We start from the raw sequence: 20,627 nt of genomic DNA, 5'->3' as shown, positions 1-20,627 counted from the left end.
GGTGGACAACAAGAATAGTTTAGTAATTGGAAATGTCCAATTCCATGGTTCAAAAAATTTATCTGTATAGGTCCTTACATTAAGAGCATGGTAGAAAATTTGAGATAAAATCCATTCTTTTCACAAGGTAAATATGCAATATGGTATTGAAATTACATGCCATCACTTCCCTCCCTAGGGAGAGGGCAGATTCGATCCCAACACCTCCTCGTTGGAAGGTGCAAGAGCTAACACTAAAAGGCATTATTAGGAAACGATATTATTAGAACATGAGGTAAAATGCAACATATCCCCCAGATACCTATGATTTAAAGTGAGTAATACAAGAAGGGACCATCATGTGTAGACAACAATCAAGAGGATAGGCTTAAGTGTCGGTCACTAATGTTGAAATATTAACACATCGATGATCATGATTAAGGTTACAAGCCACAAGAGATTGGGATTGAGTGTGTTAGGGTGGTGTAAAATGCAACATATCCCCCATAAGAGTTATGGTTTAAAATGAGTAATACAAAGGACCATCATGTTGTGGACAACAATCAAGAGGATAGGCTTAAGTGTCATCACTAATGTTGAAATTTTAACACATCGATGATCATAATTAGGGTTGCAAGCCACAAGAGGGTAGGCTTGAGTGTTAGGGTGGTGTTATCATAATGTAACCAATCTTATGACACATAATTGATAGCAAGGTAGCAAGGTAGGCTTGATGGAAGGATGGCAACTCTTTTGGAATATTACAATCGTTTTGTGATTAGTGAATTGCGCTATGGAATCACCAAATAAAAAACATGAAGTCATCTCACTATACCAATGGGAAGCACAAGAATTGTTAGCCAAAGCATCAAAAACTTTTAAAGCCTAGTCTACATTGCATTTTCTTTTGCTTCTTGGATAAGGTTTTCTTGGTTTTGAAGCACACTGCAAATAGTGGCACACAACATTTGCACAAACATGTAACTAATGACAAGATATTGCCTCATCTATTGTTCACTTGGACGAAGCATAGGTTTATGTGGGCAACCATTTGCACTTGCATAGCTTTCTCATGAGTGGCCATACCAAGGCTCCCCACAGCCTCTTAGCTTAGGATTACCTTCCAATCTCTTTAATTGCATCAATAGTACTCAATATTGGGTAATCTCAAAAAGACTTTTTCCTCAAGCCCAAGCTTTAACCTCAATAAGGCTCTTTGCACCTTCTCTTCCCACTAGTTATTGCTCACCCTTTTGTGGGACAAACTTTTCAATATCAAAGCTCATATTGCGTCTTTTCTCCATAGCTCCCTCACAATGCAAGTCATGAAACATGAGGCACCACTATAAGACTCTCTACACCATCTCTTCCCATCATGTGTCCCTTTTTGATACATTGATGTTTGATTTTTTTTTCTCCATAGCGGTCTCATATTTCATGACGTTAATCAAATGCTTACAACAGTAGAGAGCTCCTCTATTGTGATTACAAATCACCTTGCTTTATTTGTATATCGACAAAGAGGGCACTTCCATTTGACATTTTCTTCAAAGATATTGAGCAAGGTTTATATTTCAAGTTGCTTGTTCAATTCTCTATCTTCTAGTTTCCTTATTACATAGAAACATCACTTACCATAGGTTAAAACAAACAATGGCACATGATACATGACAAAAGGGAAGGATCATTCCTCACCCACACCAACATGGGGTTTCTTTTCCAACACACATGCATGACTAGAACATATTGTACATGACACATCGACATAACACAATAGACATGTCAAAAACACACCATAGAAAGAAACGGCAACTCTTGGATAATGTAGTACTCTAAAAGAGAATATGCCAGCTCTCACCCACACTGATCTAAGATACATGAATCACTAAGACCTTTCAAACAAAACAGAGAAGGAAACCATCAAACATAAAGAGTGGGGGCTAATCCTTGGGCTGTCCCCAAGCTTTGCAAATCACCTTCTCTTTGTCATCATCATTCCTTGTATTATGTATCATAAAGTGTGCGACCTCTCACCTAGTTTCTTGTTTTTTCCATAATCTACACATAGTCGCTCTAGCTATCATGCAACTATCTATCAATTGATTGCACCCCATAAGCCAATGCATCCGCTTGTTGAAATTGATTATGTATCATCAAGTGTGCCACCCCTCACCTGTTCTTTCTATAGTCTACACATAGTCTCTTGCAATTAAGTATCAATTGATTTTGAGGTGTAGCAAAAGCACACCCCATAAGCCAGTGCATCTGCTTGTTGAAATTGAGTGCCACCTTCCATGCCACTCCTTTGTCATCCAGTCTCACTTGTAAGCTCCAACGTCCACCTCGATTACCTCAAAACCCCCTTAGCCTTTCCTCTTTCAACCTTGTCAAGCTCCCCTTTAAGATCACACGTCCTAGGCAAATACCATCACCACTTCGGCTATCACCTCATTGGCAATCACAAGTCTCATTGTTTGACTCACTATGATTCCATGGCCATTAAACCACATATCTCCCATTCCTTTCAACAGTCTCTAGTCACACTAATGCACAAAACAAGCTGACTGCTGCACATCACCCTCATACACAAAGCTTACGAGAGCATGTCCCCAATATAAACCACGCCTTCCACCTGTAAGCATTTACAAAGAGGAAATTAATTACAAAAAGAAACATTATTGTTTGATATCAAATACGGTATAACTTGGATGGAACTGAGTGGGACAGGTGAACTCTTGGCCATGCGACTTGAATCTTTTAGATCGTACATGATTGCGTGGCTAACCAATTAGAAACACCTACTAGCATCAAAGAGAGGCATTTTCATTGGGGGGAGAAAAAAGTTCTAGATGGCACAACATTCTGAGTCATAATAATAAAAACCAGGTGCCATTCACTCAAAAATCGCATCTCAAATCGCAAGAACCTAAGTTGCTGCATCATTACATTTGAGCCTGCCGCATCTGTTTTAACTTGCTCTTGGTTAATGCACCCTGCCTGTATGGTTTATCTTTTTCCTTGTCTCTGATAAAAGCAACCAACATGAGAAATCCCCATAGAAAAAACCCGCCTGCCCAGCCTCCACCACCACCACCACCACCTCCACCACCATCACCACGCCCAGGTCCACCTCCAGGCCCACTATCATCCAGCTTTGGAAGATTTTCCTTTTGACGTGCTGCCAGCATTGCAAGAATTCTTAGACGATGGCATGAACACATAGCATGGCAACTGGAGTAAGGAGAAGTTTACCTTGAACAGGACTTTTAGTTGCAACTGGGTTTTGAATAGTCTGCTGCTCAGCAGAGCACCTTACTCCCTGCAAATATGATGTTCCTCATCAATTAAGGTACTTGATAACAAGGACAGCATATACTAGAATAGAACGTACCATCCAAAATATACACCCCTGTGGAGAACGGTTTAGTTAAGATAGAGAATCATATTTGCCTAAATATGCAGATTAACCCAAGTTATTCATTCATCTCTTCCATTACCTATGTTACCTTTTAGGAGAGAGACCACTCATCTATCAGACTCGACTCAACCACTCATAGCCATACAGCCACCTCGTGTTTAACACATCCCACATTGCACACCACCCTCCACAGAAATATCAATTTCCCTTTTCTTTGACACCCTCTCCCAAAACTACATTAGGAAAATTATCTTACACTGGACACCTAGACTTTGTGTATGCCTCAGTGCATTGCTCTCCCTTAGCATAAACAACACTCTTCAAACTGGTATAACTAGACCTGCTCCCACAAATAGCTAGAGCAAACAAAGTTGACAATGTGATGACATCTGGACACGTCAATTGTCAATTTACACACATGCTACATGATCTCAGCCCATGACCTAATAAAATGAGTAGTGTGAATAACAAACATCAGCAGTGCACATTTGTCAATTAAACTACAGGGAAAAAAAGGACATAAGTCAATTAAACTACAGCGGTGCACATTTGTCAATTAAACTACAGGGAGGGGGGGGGGGGGGGGAAAGACATTTCAATCTGCTGGGGCTATCACACTCATCATAAGTGCCAAAAAATGAGCCTCTAGCTGGGCCAGTAACATACATCAAGCCTCAGATCCAATGAGCCATGACTACTGAGATAATGTACAGGGTAGATTAGGGAGAAACACAATATTATGAGCCCTAATCTGTAAAGGGATAGGGTCATGACGAAATGTACTAGGGATGATGGGGGAGAGTTCTAGTGCCAGGAGCAAAAGCCTATGAGAACACACAGGGCAGGAGCAATATGAGCAAAGTGGGCATCAATGACAACCAAGATATCAGGATACAAGAGACAACAAGGGCAGGCAGCAATTTGGGGCCTGTTGACAGCTCATGAGCAGCCTAGACTCAGCCAGGCCAGCAACCATAGAAACCCCTTCAGAATTCAGGTACATAAAAGCAAGACTGCATACACTAGAAGTAAAACATAAAACCCTGTACTCCCAAGGTGGTCAAGACCGAACAAGAATCCGCCATCAATTTATTTAGAAGGAGATGCAGTCGCATGGTGGAGACACTTTGATTTAGAGCCCACACAGAAGCATGGGAATATGACCTACACCTGGCGGACTTGTAGACCGACTCCAATACCATTACCACTTTCTTCTGCCTCCATATTTTAGGTACTGAGAACAGACTTTAGGAGGATTGCACATAAGGAATATTCAACAGTTATTCAGTAGTTGGGAGTTCAACAGCAAGAGTCAAACAAGAGTGAGCTCAAAGCCTTGGTCACTGGACTTGAAGTAAAACCCCACCATCAGTATCAGTCAGAGTCTAAGCTCCAGTCATTATCTGTGGTGTGAAAGGGTTGACCAAATGTCCACCAGCTCCTCCCATATAAGACCCATGAAAAGTCAAAATATCATCTACATGTACACTTGTGGCTGGGCACAAATGTTCACATAACTAGACAGTACAGTTCACATGGCTTAGAGAAAATTTGATGTGTCAAAGTTGGCAAACTTTTTCAAGCTGTTCCACTCAATACCACATGTCAGTTTGGATTTCATCATGTGAATAGTGCTAGGAGGACCAAATAGTTACATTCCCTCTCTCTTACATCGCAATTGTCCTCAACTGCGGAATAGAAGTGCTTAGTGTACCAAGCATATCCGTATGTTTCAAGTATATCCATATGTTTCAGGTACAAACATATGTTTCAAGTACTAGCCCCATCTCATGAGCTTGTGTATCTGGTCTTTCCCCATATCTGTGGTGGCATCTGCTCATCTGGCAACATCTCTATGACCAATGGCTTTGTTCTTGATGGTACTTCTTCATGGTCCATTACATGTGTTGGATAAAAGAAATGCATACTTACCTCCTGTAAAAACTAGACAGAAGCTAGTCAACAAACAGGTATGTATCATTCGTATCTACTAGGTATTCCAAGTACTAGCCAGGTAGTCTGGAGCCCAATGGACTATCACATGCCATAAATCCAAGTATTGTCCACACATCAAAAACAGCACACAAAGTCAAAGAAATTCAAATATACATCCGTATGCAATGCACATGTAAAGATCCTCCTGTTCATGGATCGTCATGTCTAGTCTCATCGAAAACCAGTGCTGAGCTCTCTGGCTTCTGAAGGAAACCACTCAATCAATCCTCAAGACTATCTGATCGCATTGACCGCCCGACTATGAAATCCAATATAGTCATCTGGGCTATCTCATCGCAATGACCGCCTGACTGTTCATCAATAGTCATCTCGGCTATCTGATCGCAATGACCACCCGACTATAAAATCCAAGTATTGGCACAAAGGCCGTCCAATGGATCATCTTGCTTCGTTGCCACCCAAATACAAATTTTGCTCCTTGGGTTATCTAGCATCGTTGCCACCCAAACTAGAGAATGTCCAAGTAATCATTATATAAGCACGATAATAATCAATTCCATTCCAATGAAGAGAGTACAGGTACAATCCCTCCCTCTTGAATCTGTCTTGTTCACAAGACATCTATGCCTGTACTTCAAATACATTTGGACCAACCGCTTCCTTATAAGCTTGAAGTATATCTGGATAGGTATCCATTTCACATCAAATAGCGAATAATTCTCGAATTTCAAGAGAAACTTTCTGACCACTATCTTTTCTCTTTTTCTCACAGAATGAAACACAATATGTTCTTGTTGCAAAATCTCTTCTTGCTCTTCCACCTTTCCAATACAAGCTCCTCTGAGGGTGATCCTGTGTATAGTTTTAATAAACTGACATGGAAGGTATTATGTATCCTCCAATGATCTTGAAGGTCCGAGCGATCGCATACATCGTTGGCCTTCTTTGTAATCTGAAAAGGTCCATATACCATCAGTCCCATATCCTGATTTTGGTAATCCAAAGATAAAATCCATAGCAATACTCTCCATGGAACATTCAGAACAAGCAATGGTTGAAATAATCCTGCTGGCTTTTCTCGATCAAACTTGACCTTATGACAAATCAATCATTCTCAAACATATCGTTCAATGTCCTTTCTCATGCTCTCCAAAGCTTGAGTTGTAGTGAAGATGCCTCTGTGCCCCATGTAGGGTGGAGCATGGCATTCTTCGATCACTTGTGGCCTCAAATCCTTTCTCACATAAACGGGTTTGCATCATAAGAAAACCCTCTTTGATGACATAAGAAGTCACAAAATCTCCATTTTGCAATATGTTCCAAATATCTTGAAAATCTTCATCGATAACATAAAGATCGTTCATTAAAATAAAATCCATACGATATCCCATAGAAACCACATGGCTCATGAATCTCTACGATAATGAATCCGCTATCTTGTTGTCTTCAACTTTCATAGGTCACAGCATGGCCCTCATGGTTTCAAGACTGCTCCAACGCAATCTCTTGAAGTATCACGTTCAACCACAAAAGTTTTTTATAAATCTAGAATAATCAACACCGGTCCTTTGCTAGCATAAAATTTCAATGCTTCAAACGATTCTATTTCAGCTTTGGTTCACAAACATTCCCACGACTTTCTTTGTCAAAAACTTGCAATAGTCTAGCATCCACTGCAAACCTCTTGATGAACTTCCTGGCATGATATCAATCAGGAGGCCTACAGATCGGAAGACAATATACACATATTTAGAACACTTCATTTAACTAATATTAACAATGGAAACAACATTAGCAACATAAATACTAGAAATAATGAAAATACACATGACACCAGCACTGGGGCCGGAAAGGGCCGCCCCCCCCCCCCCCCCCCTCAATACATTTTGTATTTCTTGGAGTATTTATACGTACAAGTGTCACGGGCTTGATAGGCCAGATTTCTCCACCAGGGAGTGAAAACAACCAAACAAACTGGTTCAAGTCGATGAAGATGTGTTGGTCGAAGTAGCCTCAAATCACAAGCTCATTCCCACCTTCACTAGGTGGACACCTGCCTTTCACTGGTCTTCCGGGACTGTGCACCAACAGGCACGCCCGTACTAACGCAGGCCAAGGGGTACACCGTGGAGGGAACATGGCCTGGTTCTCCCCAATGAGCTTTGCTCCCAAATTCCCTGGTGAGTCTAACCTTCATTGGCTCTCAGAGGCTCTCAGAGCGCGATTAACAACACACCACAGGGGAAAAATACTAACCACACCAGGAAGAACTTCCTGAGCATGGTCAACATATACATGCTTTGCTCCTGCATTGATACAATGAGTATAATTCGGGTACAACAGGTACAATTTGCGACAGGTACAATCAAGCACATCAAGTACTTCACATGTGTGTAGGTACAACCAACCAGGTAGTATTTAGGTTCTGTACTTGCAGCAAGTACAACAGGTACATCAGGTGCTTCACACGTGTGCAAGTAGACCAACTAGGTAGTATTCAGGTTCTGTACTTCCAACAGGTACATCAGGTGCTTCACACGTGTGTAGGTACAACTAGCCAGGTAGTATTCAGGTTCTGTACTTGCAGCAGGTACATCAAGTCTTCACACGTGTGCAGGTACAACCAACCAGGTAGTATTCAAATTCTGTACTTACAGCAGGTACAACAAGTACATCACGTGCTGTACTTGCAAATTCAGCACATGGGCAACAAGTACAGGCCGGTACAAATTTCAGCAGCCGTACAACTCACGTGTGCAGGTGGGAGGTAGGTACAGCACGTACAGCGGCCGTACAGCACACTGGCAGCAAGTACAACAAGCGGGCAGTAGTCGGGTACAGGTTTTTGAGGTAAGTACAAGAGCAGAATCCAGCCTATGGGTAGCAGGCGACGGAGAAAGAGAGAGCTAGTCACCACCCACGTGGGAAATATGTACTAATGTTCCATGCAATAGTTGCTTTTAGAATTTTTGAACTCTAATCAAAGGTTAGTTTATGGGCACCCACACTAGAAAGTAAATGTCTAGCGGCTAGCCCAAATTTAAATGTGTGTGAACAAATTGCCTTATAAGCATTAAAGTTAACCACAGTTTATGGATTTTACATTTTAAAAGGGCCAAAATGGTAATACTTACCACTTGTTCACACGCCACACCACCGAGTCAACAAACAGCACTCCATGGTACACTGGAGGTGTCCCCGTCCAGTGTACTGGCACAACATAACAGGCAGACACGCGCAACAAGTCATGCAAAAACAAATTTATGCCTGCAGGTATAAATGCATGTACACATTAATGGACGAAATCTCCCTTTCATGAAACTTGTACAAGAAGTTCCTATCGGGCACAAAACTAGCGTGACAGAAATATAAAAATATGTCCTGGTCTTCCTATGGAGTGACAGTCCCATAGGTAAGACGCCATCCTAACCATACACGAGTGGCACCAACAAGCTCCCGTCCATTTAGCACAAAGCAGGTCACACACGGGTGGCACGAAACTGGTTCTCATCCATGTGACGCAGCACTGGTCACACGGGTGGCACTAATCTGGCTTCCGTCCATGTGACCAAAAGACTGGCCCTTTCACATGGGACACTGGCCTGGCCCCATGTGAACATGGCACAAATCTGGCCGCTTTATGGAGTGACAATCCCATAGAAGTGGCTCCAGAAATGGAGATGGACCAAATGGTGGCATCCCTCCGGGCTTCTAAACAGTTGTCCTCAACTGAAAAGCCTCAAGATATGCTGCAAAAGCTGAGGATAGTCAGCAAAATAATCCTGGTCTACCCACTTTGCATCAATTAGCAAATAATTTTTAAATTTCACAAGGTTTTTCCTGGAAAGCTTCCCATGTGGTAACTTTCTCTCCTTGTGAAATACAATCTACTCTGGCTAAAGGATCTCCTCAAGCTCATCAACTTCTTGCGGATCTTCTGTTACAGGCTCCTCTGGATCTGGCCCCACATACTTCCGCAAAAGACTTACATGAAAAGCATTGTGAATCTTCCAATGGCTGGGTAAAGCAAGCCTGAAAGACACTTCATTGATCTTGTCAACCACTTTGAAGGGTCCATAATATCGAGTAGAAAGCTTTGGATATGATCCCTCTCGTCCTGGCCTCTTCCAAAGCCTAGCTTTCTCAAATTTCAGCAATACCCAATCACCTTCCTTGACTTGCATGTCCCTTCTATTCTTGTCAGCAGCCCTTTTATGCTTGTCTTGTGACCTTGCAATGGATGTCCGCACCTAAGCAAAGACTACATCCAAGTCACGCACATATTCATCAGCTGCACAAAATCTCATCCTTTGTACGAAGGATGGGTGTAGGCAAGACCAGTCTGCCATAATTAATCTCAAACGGGGCCTTACCCGTGGAGGCATGAACTGTGTTGTTGTAGGCAAACTCTACAAGTGGAAGATATTTCTCCCACGCAGTCTTTTGATCTGCCACATAACACTTCAACAAATCCAACTCGGTTGAATTTGCAGCTTCACTTTGGCCATCCGTTTGGGGGTGATAAGCTAATGAAAAATCAAGCTTAGTGCTCATGTTATCAAATAAAGTCCTCCAAAAGAAGCTCGTAGTCTTGGGATCTCTATCCCCAATGATGGATTTTGGCATACCATAATGTTTGAATATGTGAGCAAGAAAAAGCTTCACCATATGATCAACTTTAATGGTTTTCTTGACAGGCAAGAAGTGAGCTTACTTGCTAAACCTGTCCACAATGGTCCAAATAGCATCATTCCCATGTTGGGATCTAGGCAAAACCATAACGAAGTCCATAGTAATGCTTTCCCATGGCTACGAGGAAATAGGCAATGACTGAAGCAAACTTGGAGGCTTTTGCCTGTCAAATTTCACCTTTTGGCAAGTAAGACATGCCCCATAGATGAGGCTATTGTTGATGATGCAATAGATGAGAAACGGACATTCAGAGGCCAAACGAGTGCCTAGATGGCCGTTGGATACATTAGGTGACAGCAGATTGACAGCTCCTTTGCCTAGCTGGACATGTGCAGGTTCTCATCATGCATCCAATTATTATGCGGATTATACTCTCATTGCCACCACATGCAGTGACGAGGAACCTTTTCCTATGAGTATGACTCAATCCTAAAAAATGAGTGTTTGCTTGATTTGCCTCATGGCAAGAAAGTTATCAGTACAAAGTGGGCAGTTTTGAGAACGCCATCTCTCCCCAGTTGGCTACCAAAATGAGCTCTACCACTAGGACAGGTTTACACCTGGTCTCCACACCCACATATCTCAAAAAGCATAGCAGTTTTCTTTTCAGGTTCAAAAGGCCTCACTCCAACGAGATTTCATTGTCTCGCCTCTTTTGGGGTGTGACATGATCTTAGGACTCCATTGGTTTTGGTAGTATGAACCCATTCCCAATTAGGAAAAAGACACTTTTACTATCTGTAAAGGTTTTCCTGAGCCTGTCATGATTCGTGGGGATACGAGCATTCTTCGCATTCCTTTGATTTCTCATCTCCAGGCCCCACGAGCTTGTTAGCACTTATCTCCTTTCTGTATATTTACACTAGGGCCTCTGTTGCGGGTGTGCCCGCCCAATTTAGGCGTTTTCTCATTTTTCCCACTCTCCATATTTTTTCCCTATTTTTTCTGGTGTGGGAGGCTATCCCGTGGCTCTTGGATGACCCAGTTATGATGGCCGACTGCTTCTCCTTCTCCATGACTCACTCTGAGTGCTGGCCGGCTGCAGATTGCTGGCCGACTGGAGATAGTGCAGGTTAGGTGTCATCCGAGGGCTGTCGGCTACCTTTTATGCTGGCCGACTGGTTCATCGAGGCCATATAAAATGGCCCCTTGGCCCCCCCACTCATTGTATTCAGATTTCGGGATTTTCTTGCGTATATAGAGTTACACGCCTCTCTCTCTCCTTCTCTATTGCTGTGTTTTTCTTCAGTGCACTTGCTCTTGAGTTTTCAGATTTCGTTTGATCAGCACTGCATATTCTGACATGGTATCAGAGCTCTAGGCTCTTGATAAATTTGGGAACTGTGTGAGCAAGAGGGGGCTGTTTTGTTGCTGATTGGTGGACTGTTTTGGACCGTACGAGAAGAGGAGAAGCAAGAGGAAGGCGGGCTGATTTGCTGGACAGCCACTTGCAGGTTTAAGTTCTTCTTTTTTCCCACCCACCCACCCTTTTCAGTTACACCCCCGCAATGGCAGATTTACTTGAGATGGCTGAGAAACACGTGAAGATCCCGACACTCCCCATGTTCCCAGTGGACCGTCAATTGGACGGGAACAACTACGGCATATGGAAGGTCATGATGGAATCTATTTTGGAGGCTTACGACCTTGCTGATTTCATTGTTGTTGGGGTTCCACAGCCGGAGTTAGAGGAAGGGGAGTTACCCTCAATTTGGAAGGAACGTGAGGCACAAGCACAATTATGGGATCGTGTCAATGCCAAGGTTCGTTCTTTCATTTTCCTCAACTGCACACCGCAGGTAATCAATCATATCAAGCATATGACGCTGGCCAGAGGTATATGGCAGCATTTGGCTTCTCTCTATAACAGGGTATCGCCCATGAAGAGGATCTCCTTGGAAGTACAGATGCGGGTGATGAATCTTGCAAAGTCGTCGACGATACGGGAGCACATCAACAAGCTGCAGGCTCTTCAACAGGAAGTTCTCCAGGCTGGGAAAGAGATATCGTCGAAGGATATGGCCATAACGTTGCTCACATTTGCCCTCTCTATACTCAACATTTTACTCTTCGTTCATTACCAGTGGCAGGCTCAGCACCATCACATGGGAGGAGCTTGTGCCCATGGTCTCGGACCAGGAGGAAAGATTCACGAACCCTCCACAGGGCGGAGGTTCAGAGGCCTTAACTAGCCAACGGTTGAAAGGCCGTAATAACAAGGGCAAAGGGAAGGCTTCACCGAAGAAGTCTTCTGAGAGGAAGTCCGACGCAAACCGTGAGAAACTGAAGGCAGGGGGACCTGTAATGATTGTGGCGAGAAAGGCCACTATTGGAGGCAGTGTCCCAAGCGGAGCGCCGGGAAGGGTGCAGAATCCTCAGCAGCAACCGTGAAGACTCCAGCTTTTGTGCACCTAGAGGTGATGGACACCAATCTTTCATTTTCTTCGTGCAAGAAGGAGGTTGGAGGACTCTCCGCTACGGATACTCGGAAGTGGATTCTAGACAGTGGTGCTTCTAGGCACATGACTCCTTTCCGTTCGGCTTTACAGGATCTCTGCAAGTATTCTGGTCACATTCTTACTGGGGATACATCCACTATCCCAGTTCACAGTGAGGGCAGGTTGGAGATAGTTCCCGATGGCAGAGGGGGGAAGCATTCCTCCCAAGTGTTGTATGTTCCATCACTTGGTTTTCATCTGTTGTCAGTGCATTAGGTGCAAGGCTGGCATTCGGGTGGAGTTTGATGAGCATTTTGTTGCTCTCCAGGACAAAGCAACAGGCCAAGTAGTTTGGGAAGGTGGAGTGGAGAATGGAGTTTACAAACTTTCAGCACTCTCTCTCCCAGGTCCTCAGTTTTGTGAAGAGTGGTAGTCTTGTAATGGCCACTTAAGTGTGGATACGCTGCAAGTGCAGGCTTTCCCGGACCAGATGGTGGATGGCTTGCCAGATGATGGCAACAGTTGGCAGGAACTTTCCAGTATAGACGTTGGTAGTTCTTGTGTTCGTCAGTCAGAGAAAACTTTACAGGTAACCTATGCTCTCATGTCTCGTAGCATTCAGGACAGAGAAACTCCTGTAGTTTATGGAAGCTCTTTCCACGGGGACCTATTGGAAGGGGTGGCAGTTGATTACTTGCAGGAGGAGGTGGATGTTGCACATTCACCAGGCTTTGTGGTTCCGAATTCAGAGGGCACCGGTTTACAGGTTTTCGAAGGCCTTGAGTGGTCTTCAGCAAGTTTCCAGGACTTGGCATCCCACCGTAACAGTTGTTGATCCTTGTGAGCAGTATGATGCCTCCTTGACTCGGAAGCAGAATGGTTCATTGATTTGGTTGATGCATACCAGATTGGACGTGAGCTTCTTAATGAGGCTGTTGAGCTCATGTTTCCAAAGGACTCTTTGGGAGGCAAGATTGCGTATCTTGTGGTTTCTGCAACATGCGAAGGATCTTGGACTCTTTTACACAGGAGGGGGATTGATGGATGGAGTCAGACTCCAAGGTTGGAGTGACTCAGATTGGGGAGGAGATCCACATCAGGCTACAGTTTTTCCCTCGGCTCTCAGGAGCGGTTTCATGGAGCAGTAAGAGGCAGCCAACTATTGCCTTATCATCGACAGAGGCAAAGTACCGGGCTGCTTGTGGTGCTGCTTGCGAGGTTGTGTGGCTGCGGAGGTTGCTTGGCGAGATTGGGTTTCCACAAAAGGAGCCCACGGTCATCCAGTGCGATAACCGGAGCTGTATAGCTATTGCTCGAAACCCGGTCTTCCATGCCTGACCAAGCACATAAGAGATACAATATCACTTTGTACGTGAGAAGATCTTGGCTAGTGACATCTTGCTTCTTTGTTGTTCGACGGAGGACAATGCCTCGGACCTCTTCACGAAGTCTCTACCTCAGGCTATGCTCCGGTGGCACTCCAGGATTGGTTCCACATCCAGGCGCTAAGAGGGGGTGTTAGCAGTCATCTCTTGTCTATATGTTTACACCACGGCCTCTGTTGTGGGAGTGCCCGCCCGATTTAGGTGTTTTCTCATTTTTCCCCACTCTCCATATTTTTTTCCTATTTTTTCTGGTGTGGGAGGCTGTCCTGTGGCTCTTGGATGACCCAGTTATGATGGCCGACTGCTTCTGCTTCTCCACGACTCACTCTGAGTGCTGGCCGACTGGAGATAGTACAGGTCAGGTGTCATCAGAGGGCTGTCGGCTGCCTTTTATGCTGGCCGACTGGTTCATAGGGGCCATATAAAATGGCCCCTTGGCCCCCCCACTCATTGTATTCATATTTCGGGATTTTCTTGTGTATATATAGCAGAGTTATACGCCTCTCTCTCTCCTTCCCTATTGCTGTGTTTTTCTGCAGTGCACTTGCTCTTGAGTTTTCAGATTTTGTCTTCATCTCCACTGCCATGACCCTGTGAAAATGGAACAACACAAGTGTGGGCATGGTGGTTGCTAAGCAAAAATATTAAATGATTCACATTTGGGGTGCCCGGACAGAGATAATGATGTGTGGACATCTCCAGGTGTGAAGGGGGACCAAAAAACATTAATATTTTAATGTTTTATACATGGGTTGCCCCTAGGCCTAAGTGGCCCCTAGGAAACTTTAATGTTTATTAAAGTTGGGCCCTAGGATAATTTTGGGAGAGAGGCCACTCCACTTTTGGAGTTACACGCCTCTCTCATCTCTCTCTCTCTTGCTTTTTGGGAGGCGTGCAACCTACGTGCAAGTTCTCAAGCGTGGAAAAGAGAAGAAGACTGTCGACTGTTTGGCTGCTGTTTTTTGCTGGAGTTTTTGAAGAACATGCCATACAGCTCTATACGGACAACAGGTACTGTGTACGGTTGCAGCAGGTCAGATGGCTGATACTCTGTTGCTGGCTATTGCAGGCGGTTGCAATTGCAGTTTCAGGTAGCGCAGGCAGGTACAACTATAGGTACAGTCCACGTGGCAGCTGTACGACTGCTGGTACAGTTGTACGGACAAGACAGGTGCAGGCGACGCTGGACAGGACAGGTGCAGGCTGCGTTGATAGATACAGTCAGCAGGCGACTACTGTTTGGTACTGACTAGTATAGTACAGGCGCCTGTAGAAACTGTACGGACAGGTACAGTAGGGTTCTATTGACCTGTACGGGCAGGTACAGCTAGTTGCATGCAGGAAGGCAAGTACAGACTGCTGAATTGTGGAACCATGTACTTGAGATATGCCAGATGTGTGCTCAAGGCTGCCCTGCTGAATGGTCTTGGCTAATCAGAGGGAAACACAAAGTGTTGCTTTTGTGGGACACAGATCTGTGTGTGAATCCTCTGTGCTAAGAGGTCTTGTTGGCTGCCAGATTGGACATACAGGTGTATTTCTCCTGGCTAGTTTTATTGTACTCAGCTTTACATCTTTTTGAATTTGAATAAAGAAATAACAAAAGGGTCGTCAAGCTTTGGGGCCAACAGGTGTCGATTTCATTTCAGATTTGGGGGACTCTAGCTCCAAATTAAATTTGTTTTTATATCTGGACTACAAGTGGAAGGGTGACTGCTAGTCTACCGCACTTTGGTTTCTACCAGAGGCCGGTTTCAAGGTTCCGTCCCTGGGACCCATCACCAACTTTCTTAAGGGGGTGAGCTCGTGGTTGACTCAAGGAAAGTCATCGCTGAAAAATTCAGCAACATGTCTGATACCGAAGACGAATATTTTTATCATGAAGAGGAAGAGCAAGAGACCTCTCCTGAAAGAAATGAATCTGAGGATATTCTTGCAGGAGAACAGGCTGCAGATGCTGAGCAATATGAGGATGTAACACAGCCAGAAGATGTGCCTAGTAAAGAGGAAGATGATGCTCAGTTTAAAAATCGTTTGGCCGGTGTTATGGATGTGTTTATGCAGCTCACACAAAGTGAGAAGTTTGCTGAATTTATGAGATCCCGTACTGAGCCTGAAAAGAAGAAGAAGAAGGTGCGTTCTAAGAACCTTCCTCAGGGTCATAGTGGTGCCTTCCCACAGGATCCATCTTTTGGACAGTTTCCGAACATGCAGCATGCTTTTGGTGCTAACTCTCAAAGTTCCTTCTTTGGACAGCCATCTATTCCTCAGCAGTCTATGCATCCAGGTTATTTTTGGTGGTGGCTCGGTGTTCCAATCTATGACTGGGGGTTATCCTCAGGGAGGCATGGGTATGCCAGGGACTTTTGGAGCAAATTTTCAGCCTGGAATGCAAGGGAATATGTATGGTGGTATGCAGTCCGGAATGCAAGGAAACATGTTAGGGGGCATGCAGCCTGGAATGCAAGCAAATATGTATCGTGACATGCAGCCATGTATGCATAATGGTATGTTTGGAAACATGGCTGGAATGTATGGCATGCCAGGTGTGGGAATTGGTAATGTTGACCCTATGATGGGCATGAATGTTGGGGGCAGCAATCTTGCGAAGCCACTTCCATACGATAATCTAACGCCTATGGGAAAGGCGAAGGATTATAAGGAAGGGGGAGCTGCAGTGAAATTTGATACATTCAGTGGAGCCAAAGATAAGTTAAAAGCACTTACCTTTTTACAGCAGTTTGATGCTGCTTTTTCTGGGGGTAATTACACGGAGTCCTCTAAAGCGAGAAAAGCTGCGACTTTTCTCAAAGGCAATGCATTGCAGTGGTGGTCTACTCTTCTTCTGCAGGGCATAGCACCAACTACTTGGGTACAATTTAAACAAGTGTTCTCTTCCGTATGGCTCATATCTACTTTTGAGGTGGATGTAATGACAGCATGGCACAAGTTGGATGCATCAAAATGTGAAAATTTGGAAGATTATAACAAGAAGTTTTGGGAAGCTTTACTCCCAGTTACTTCTTACCGTGCAAACAAACATGTCACAGATGATCGAGAATGCTATGACAGCTAATGCGTTACTCACTGGAGTCTCATCTGGGTTTAAAGGCAGTAAGCACTCGAGCAAGAAAGCTGAAAAATCAGGGCATGTTTTGCGTGATTCAAAAGGGTCTACTGAGACGCGGTATAAGAAGTTGCCAATGCCCAAGAGAACTTCTGAGGAGAGACAGGCTTTGAGAGATGCTTGGAAATGTTTTTACTGTACAGAAGAGGGACATATGTCTTTTAATTGTCCCAAGAGAAAGTCCCAAAAGGACTCTGACAATAAAGGAGAGCCCAAGTCAAAGAAACCAAAACCTTCTGCAGGGTTAGTTCCTGATCTTGTTGGGGAACAGCCAGGTGGTGAAGAAACAGAGTTGTGCAGGGCATGGGGCAAAGTGAGAGATCAAAATGCCTTGATATTCTTTGACACAGGTGCTAGAGCCAACTTTATTTCACCGGATTTGGCTGGCCGATTGGGGATTCGTGCAGAGGAGATGGGGCCGTTATATGAGGCTAACATGGCTTGTCCAGGGTATGCAGAACCCGTCACTCCTATTATTGGGAAGCTCAGGCTTCATTTGCAGGGTTATGTGGACAGCGAAGAGTTTTTCATCATGCCACTTGATGGATGTGATGTTTTGTTGGGAATGCCATGGTGCCACAGAGTACATGCGGTGGTGGACACATACAATAGGAAGATCACTTTGACTCATAGAGGGAAAGAACATGTTTTGGATGTAAAACTTAAAGGGGAATCTGTTCCTATTGTATCAGCTTCGGCAATTTCATCAGTAATGAAAAAGCGTCTTTCCGCGTACTTGATTTATGTAAAGGATGCAAAAGATGATGAGTCTAAGTCTAATTTGTCTATGTTAGATAAGGATAGGACTGATTTCTTATGTGGGCTCCAAGATTGTTTTTCCGAGTCATTGCCAGGGGAACTTCCTCCGGAGAGGCCAGAAGATCATGCCATTGATCTGATTCCTGGTAGTACTCCACCCAATAGACCGCCGTACCGTGTTAGTGCAGCCCAACAAGAAGAAATTATGAGTCAGGTACATGAGCTGTTGAATAAAGGGTTGATACAGCCTAGCTCATCACCCTTTTGCTCACCTGTACTCTTAGTGCAAAAGAAGGATGGTTCTTGGCGCATGTGTATTGATTACAAGGCGCTGAACAAGAATACCATCAAGAATCGATTCCCCATTCCGAGGATCGATGACATTTTGGACCGCTTACAGGACTCCACAGTCTTTAGTCGCATTGACTTGAAAAGCGGGTATCATCAGATACGTATTAGACCCGAGGATGTGCATAAGACAGCATTTCGAACCACGTTTGGGTTGTATGAGTTTTTGGTTATGCCCTTTGGTTTGACAAATGCACCTGCCACATTTAACAGAATGATGGACAGGATTTTCCGGCCTCATAGAGCGTTTGTGGGCACATTCTTTGATGATATGATTGTGCATTCACAAACTGAGGAGGAGCATAGAAGACATTTGGCCATTGTGTTTGCAGAACTCCAGAACCATAGGCTGGTTATTAATGGCAAGAAGAGTGAGTTCTTCTTGCAAGAGATACATTTCTTGGGGCATATTGTGTCTAAGCATGGAGTCCGTATGGATCCATCGAAGGTGGAAGCAATTCTTAATTGGCCAGATTTGAGGACCGTGCATAATGTACGCAGCTTTTTGGGATTGTGTTCCTATTACAGGCGGTACATACGGTATTTTGCTGAAATTGCTTCGCCCCTTCATGCCTTAACAAAGAAGGCAACTTCGTTTAGATGGGCTGATCGGGAAATTACAGCCTTCAAAAAGCTTAAAGAAAAGCTTACTTCGGATACAATATTGGTATTACCGGATCTCCGAAAGGCTTTTGTTGTCCAGTGTGATGCATGTGGAAGTAGCATTGAGGCAGTTCTCATGCAGAAAGGACATGTGATAGTCTATGAGAGCAGAATATTGAAAGATGCCGAGAAGCATTTACAGGTTTATGAGAAAGAGATGTTGGCTGTAATTCACGCTCTTTCTACATGGAAACACTATTTGCTTGGGGCTGTGCAGACAGATAATCAGACCTTGCGTTATTTCCTCACGCAAACTAAGCTTTCAGAGAAGCATATGCGATGGGCAAACTTTTTGTCTATGTTTCACTTCCAGATTGTGCATGTGGAAGGCAAAAAGAATGTAGTGGCAGATGCTTTGTCACGCAAGCCACAAGTCTCAGCAGTTTCACTTGCTTATCATCATGAGCTTGATGAAATGAAAGAGCAGTATGCCCATGATGAGGATTTTGAAAGGTTGTATGATCAGATATCTGAGGGTCAGCGGCATGAGCACTATACTCTCAGAGATGGGTTTTTGTTGATGCATGGCAGACTGTGTGTTACCAGGCCATTGCGACTCAAGGTTATGATTGAAAGTCATGCTCCACCGTATGCAGGTCATAGAGGCATTGACGCCACGGTAAAAGCAATGGAGACTTTCTTTTATTGGCCAACCTTGAGAAGAGATGTTGATGCCTTTGTTAGGCAATGCATCATATGTCAGAAGGTAAAGTTTGACCGTCAAAAGACACCAGGATTACTACAGCCTTTACCTATTCCAGATAGACCTTGGGAGAGCATTGCCATGGATTTTATATTTGATCTGCCACGGAAACAAACCGGCAATGATGGCATTTGGACTATCATATGTAGGTTCAGTAAGCAGGCTCATTTCATTCCCGTGCGTAAGACGATCAAAGTGGATCATATGGTGAAGTTGTTCATGGCGAACATCTTCAAGTATCATGGCTTGCCTACGTCTATCATTAGTGACCGTGATCCACAGATGACGAGTTTGTTCTGGAGAGGGTTGTTTGACAACATGGGTACAACTCTCAAGTTTTCATCTTCGTTTCATCCACAAACACATGGTCAATCCGAAGAGGCTAACTCTACAGTGTTGGATCTTCTCAAATGTTATGTGTCAGAGCACAAGCAGCAATGGGAAAAGTATCTTCCTTTGGTGGAGTTTGCATATAACAACACCGTTCATACCTCGACAGGCAAGGCGCCTTTTGAGATTGTGGAAGGAGGGAAGAAGGTACCACCCATTTTGCACACAAAGGATAAGATCTTTGAGGCTGATCAGTATGTGGAGAGTATGGATGAAGCTTATCGGAGAGTTAAGTTGGCACTCCAGAAAACTCAGCAAAAGCAAAAGAAAGCAGCAGACCGTCACAGACGTGCATTAGAGTTTGCATTGGGTGATTGGGTTCTTTTGCGATTTGAAAAGGCTAGACTCAAGAAGATGAAGGGTAAAGAGCGCTTATTCCCTAAGTTGAGCATGCGTTATTATGAGCCTTTTCAGGTATTGGAAAAGATTGGTGAGGTGGCCTATCGTTTGAAGCTACCAGATCACTGGAAGATTCACAATGCATTTCACGTGAGTCTCCTTAGACCTTTCCATGGGGATGTGCCTGAGGATGTATCAGATGAGGCTCAGCCGGAGGTTGAGGAACTTGATGAGGTTCTTATTCCAGAGCAGATACTGGCACATAAGGAAAGAAAGGTACGAGGTAAAGTTTCCCGTCGCTATCTTGTGAAGTTCAAGAACTATTCACCGATGGATGCGAAGTGGATGGAGGAAGGTGACTTAACAGATTCACCTTAGGTTTTGCAACTTTATCTTGATGCCTTTGAGTTGGAGCCGACTCTTGTTATGG

General features: G+C 44.1%; 1 protein-coding gene across 1 annotated transcript in view; it reads right to left on the bottom strand.

Moving 5' to 3' along the window:
- Nucleotides 1-2,781: 2,781 nt before the first annotated feature.
- Nucleotides 2,782-20,627, bottom strand: part of LOC147614748 (mitochondrial uncoupling protein 1-like) — a 39,745-nt gene continuing 21,899 nt past the window's right edge. Inside the window, exons 5-6 of the mRNA XM_086780087.1 lie at nt 3,232-3,298; nt 2,782-3,157 (exon numbers count right to left, since the gene is read on the bottom strand). Of these exons, the coding sequence (XP_086636213.1) occupies nt 2,922-3,157; nt 3,232-3,298 (303 nt within the window). The 3' untranslated portion in view covers nt 2,782-2,921. The remainder of the gene's footprint in view (nt 3,158-3,231; nt 3,299-20,627) is intronic.

Source organism: Cibotium barometz, chromosome 41, assembly GCF_041138505.1.
Source record: "Cibotium barometz isolate CiBa-2024 chromosome 41, ASM4113850v1, whole genome shotgun sequence".
NCBI lineage: Eukaryota > Viridiplantae > Streptophyta > Polypodiopsida > Cyatheales > Cibotiaceae > Cibotium > Cibotium barometz.
Note: the sequence above shows the minus strand (reverse complement) of the source record. Positions and strands in the feature narration are given on the sequence as shown.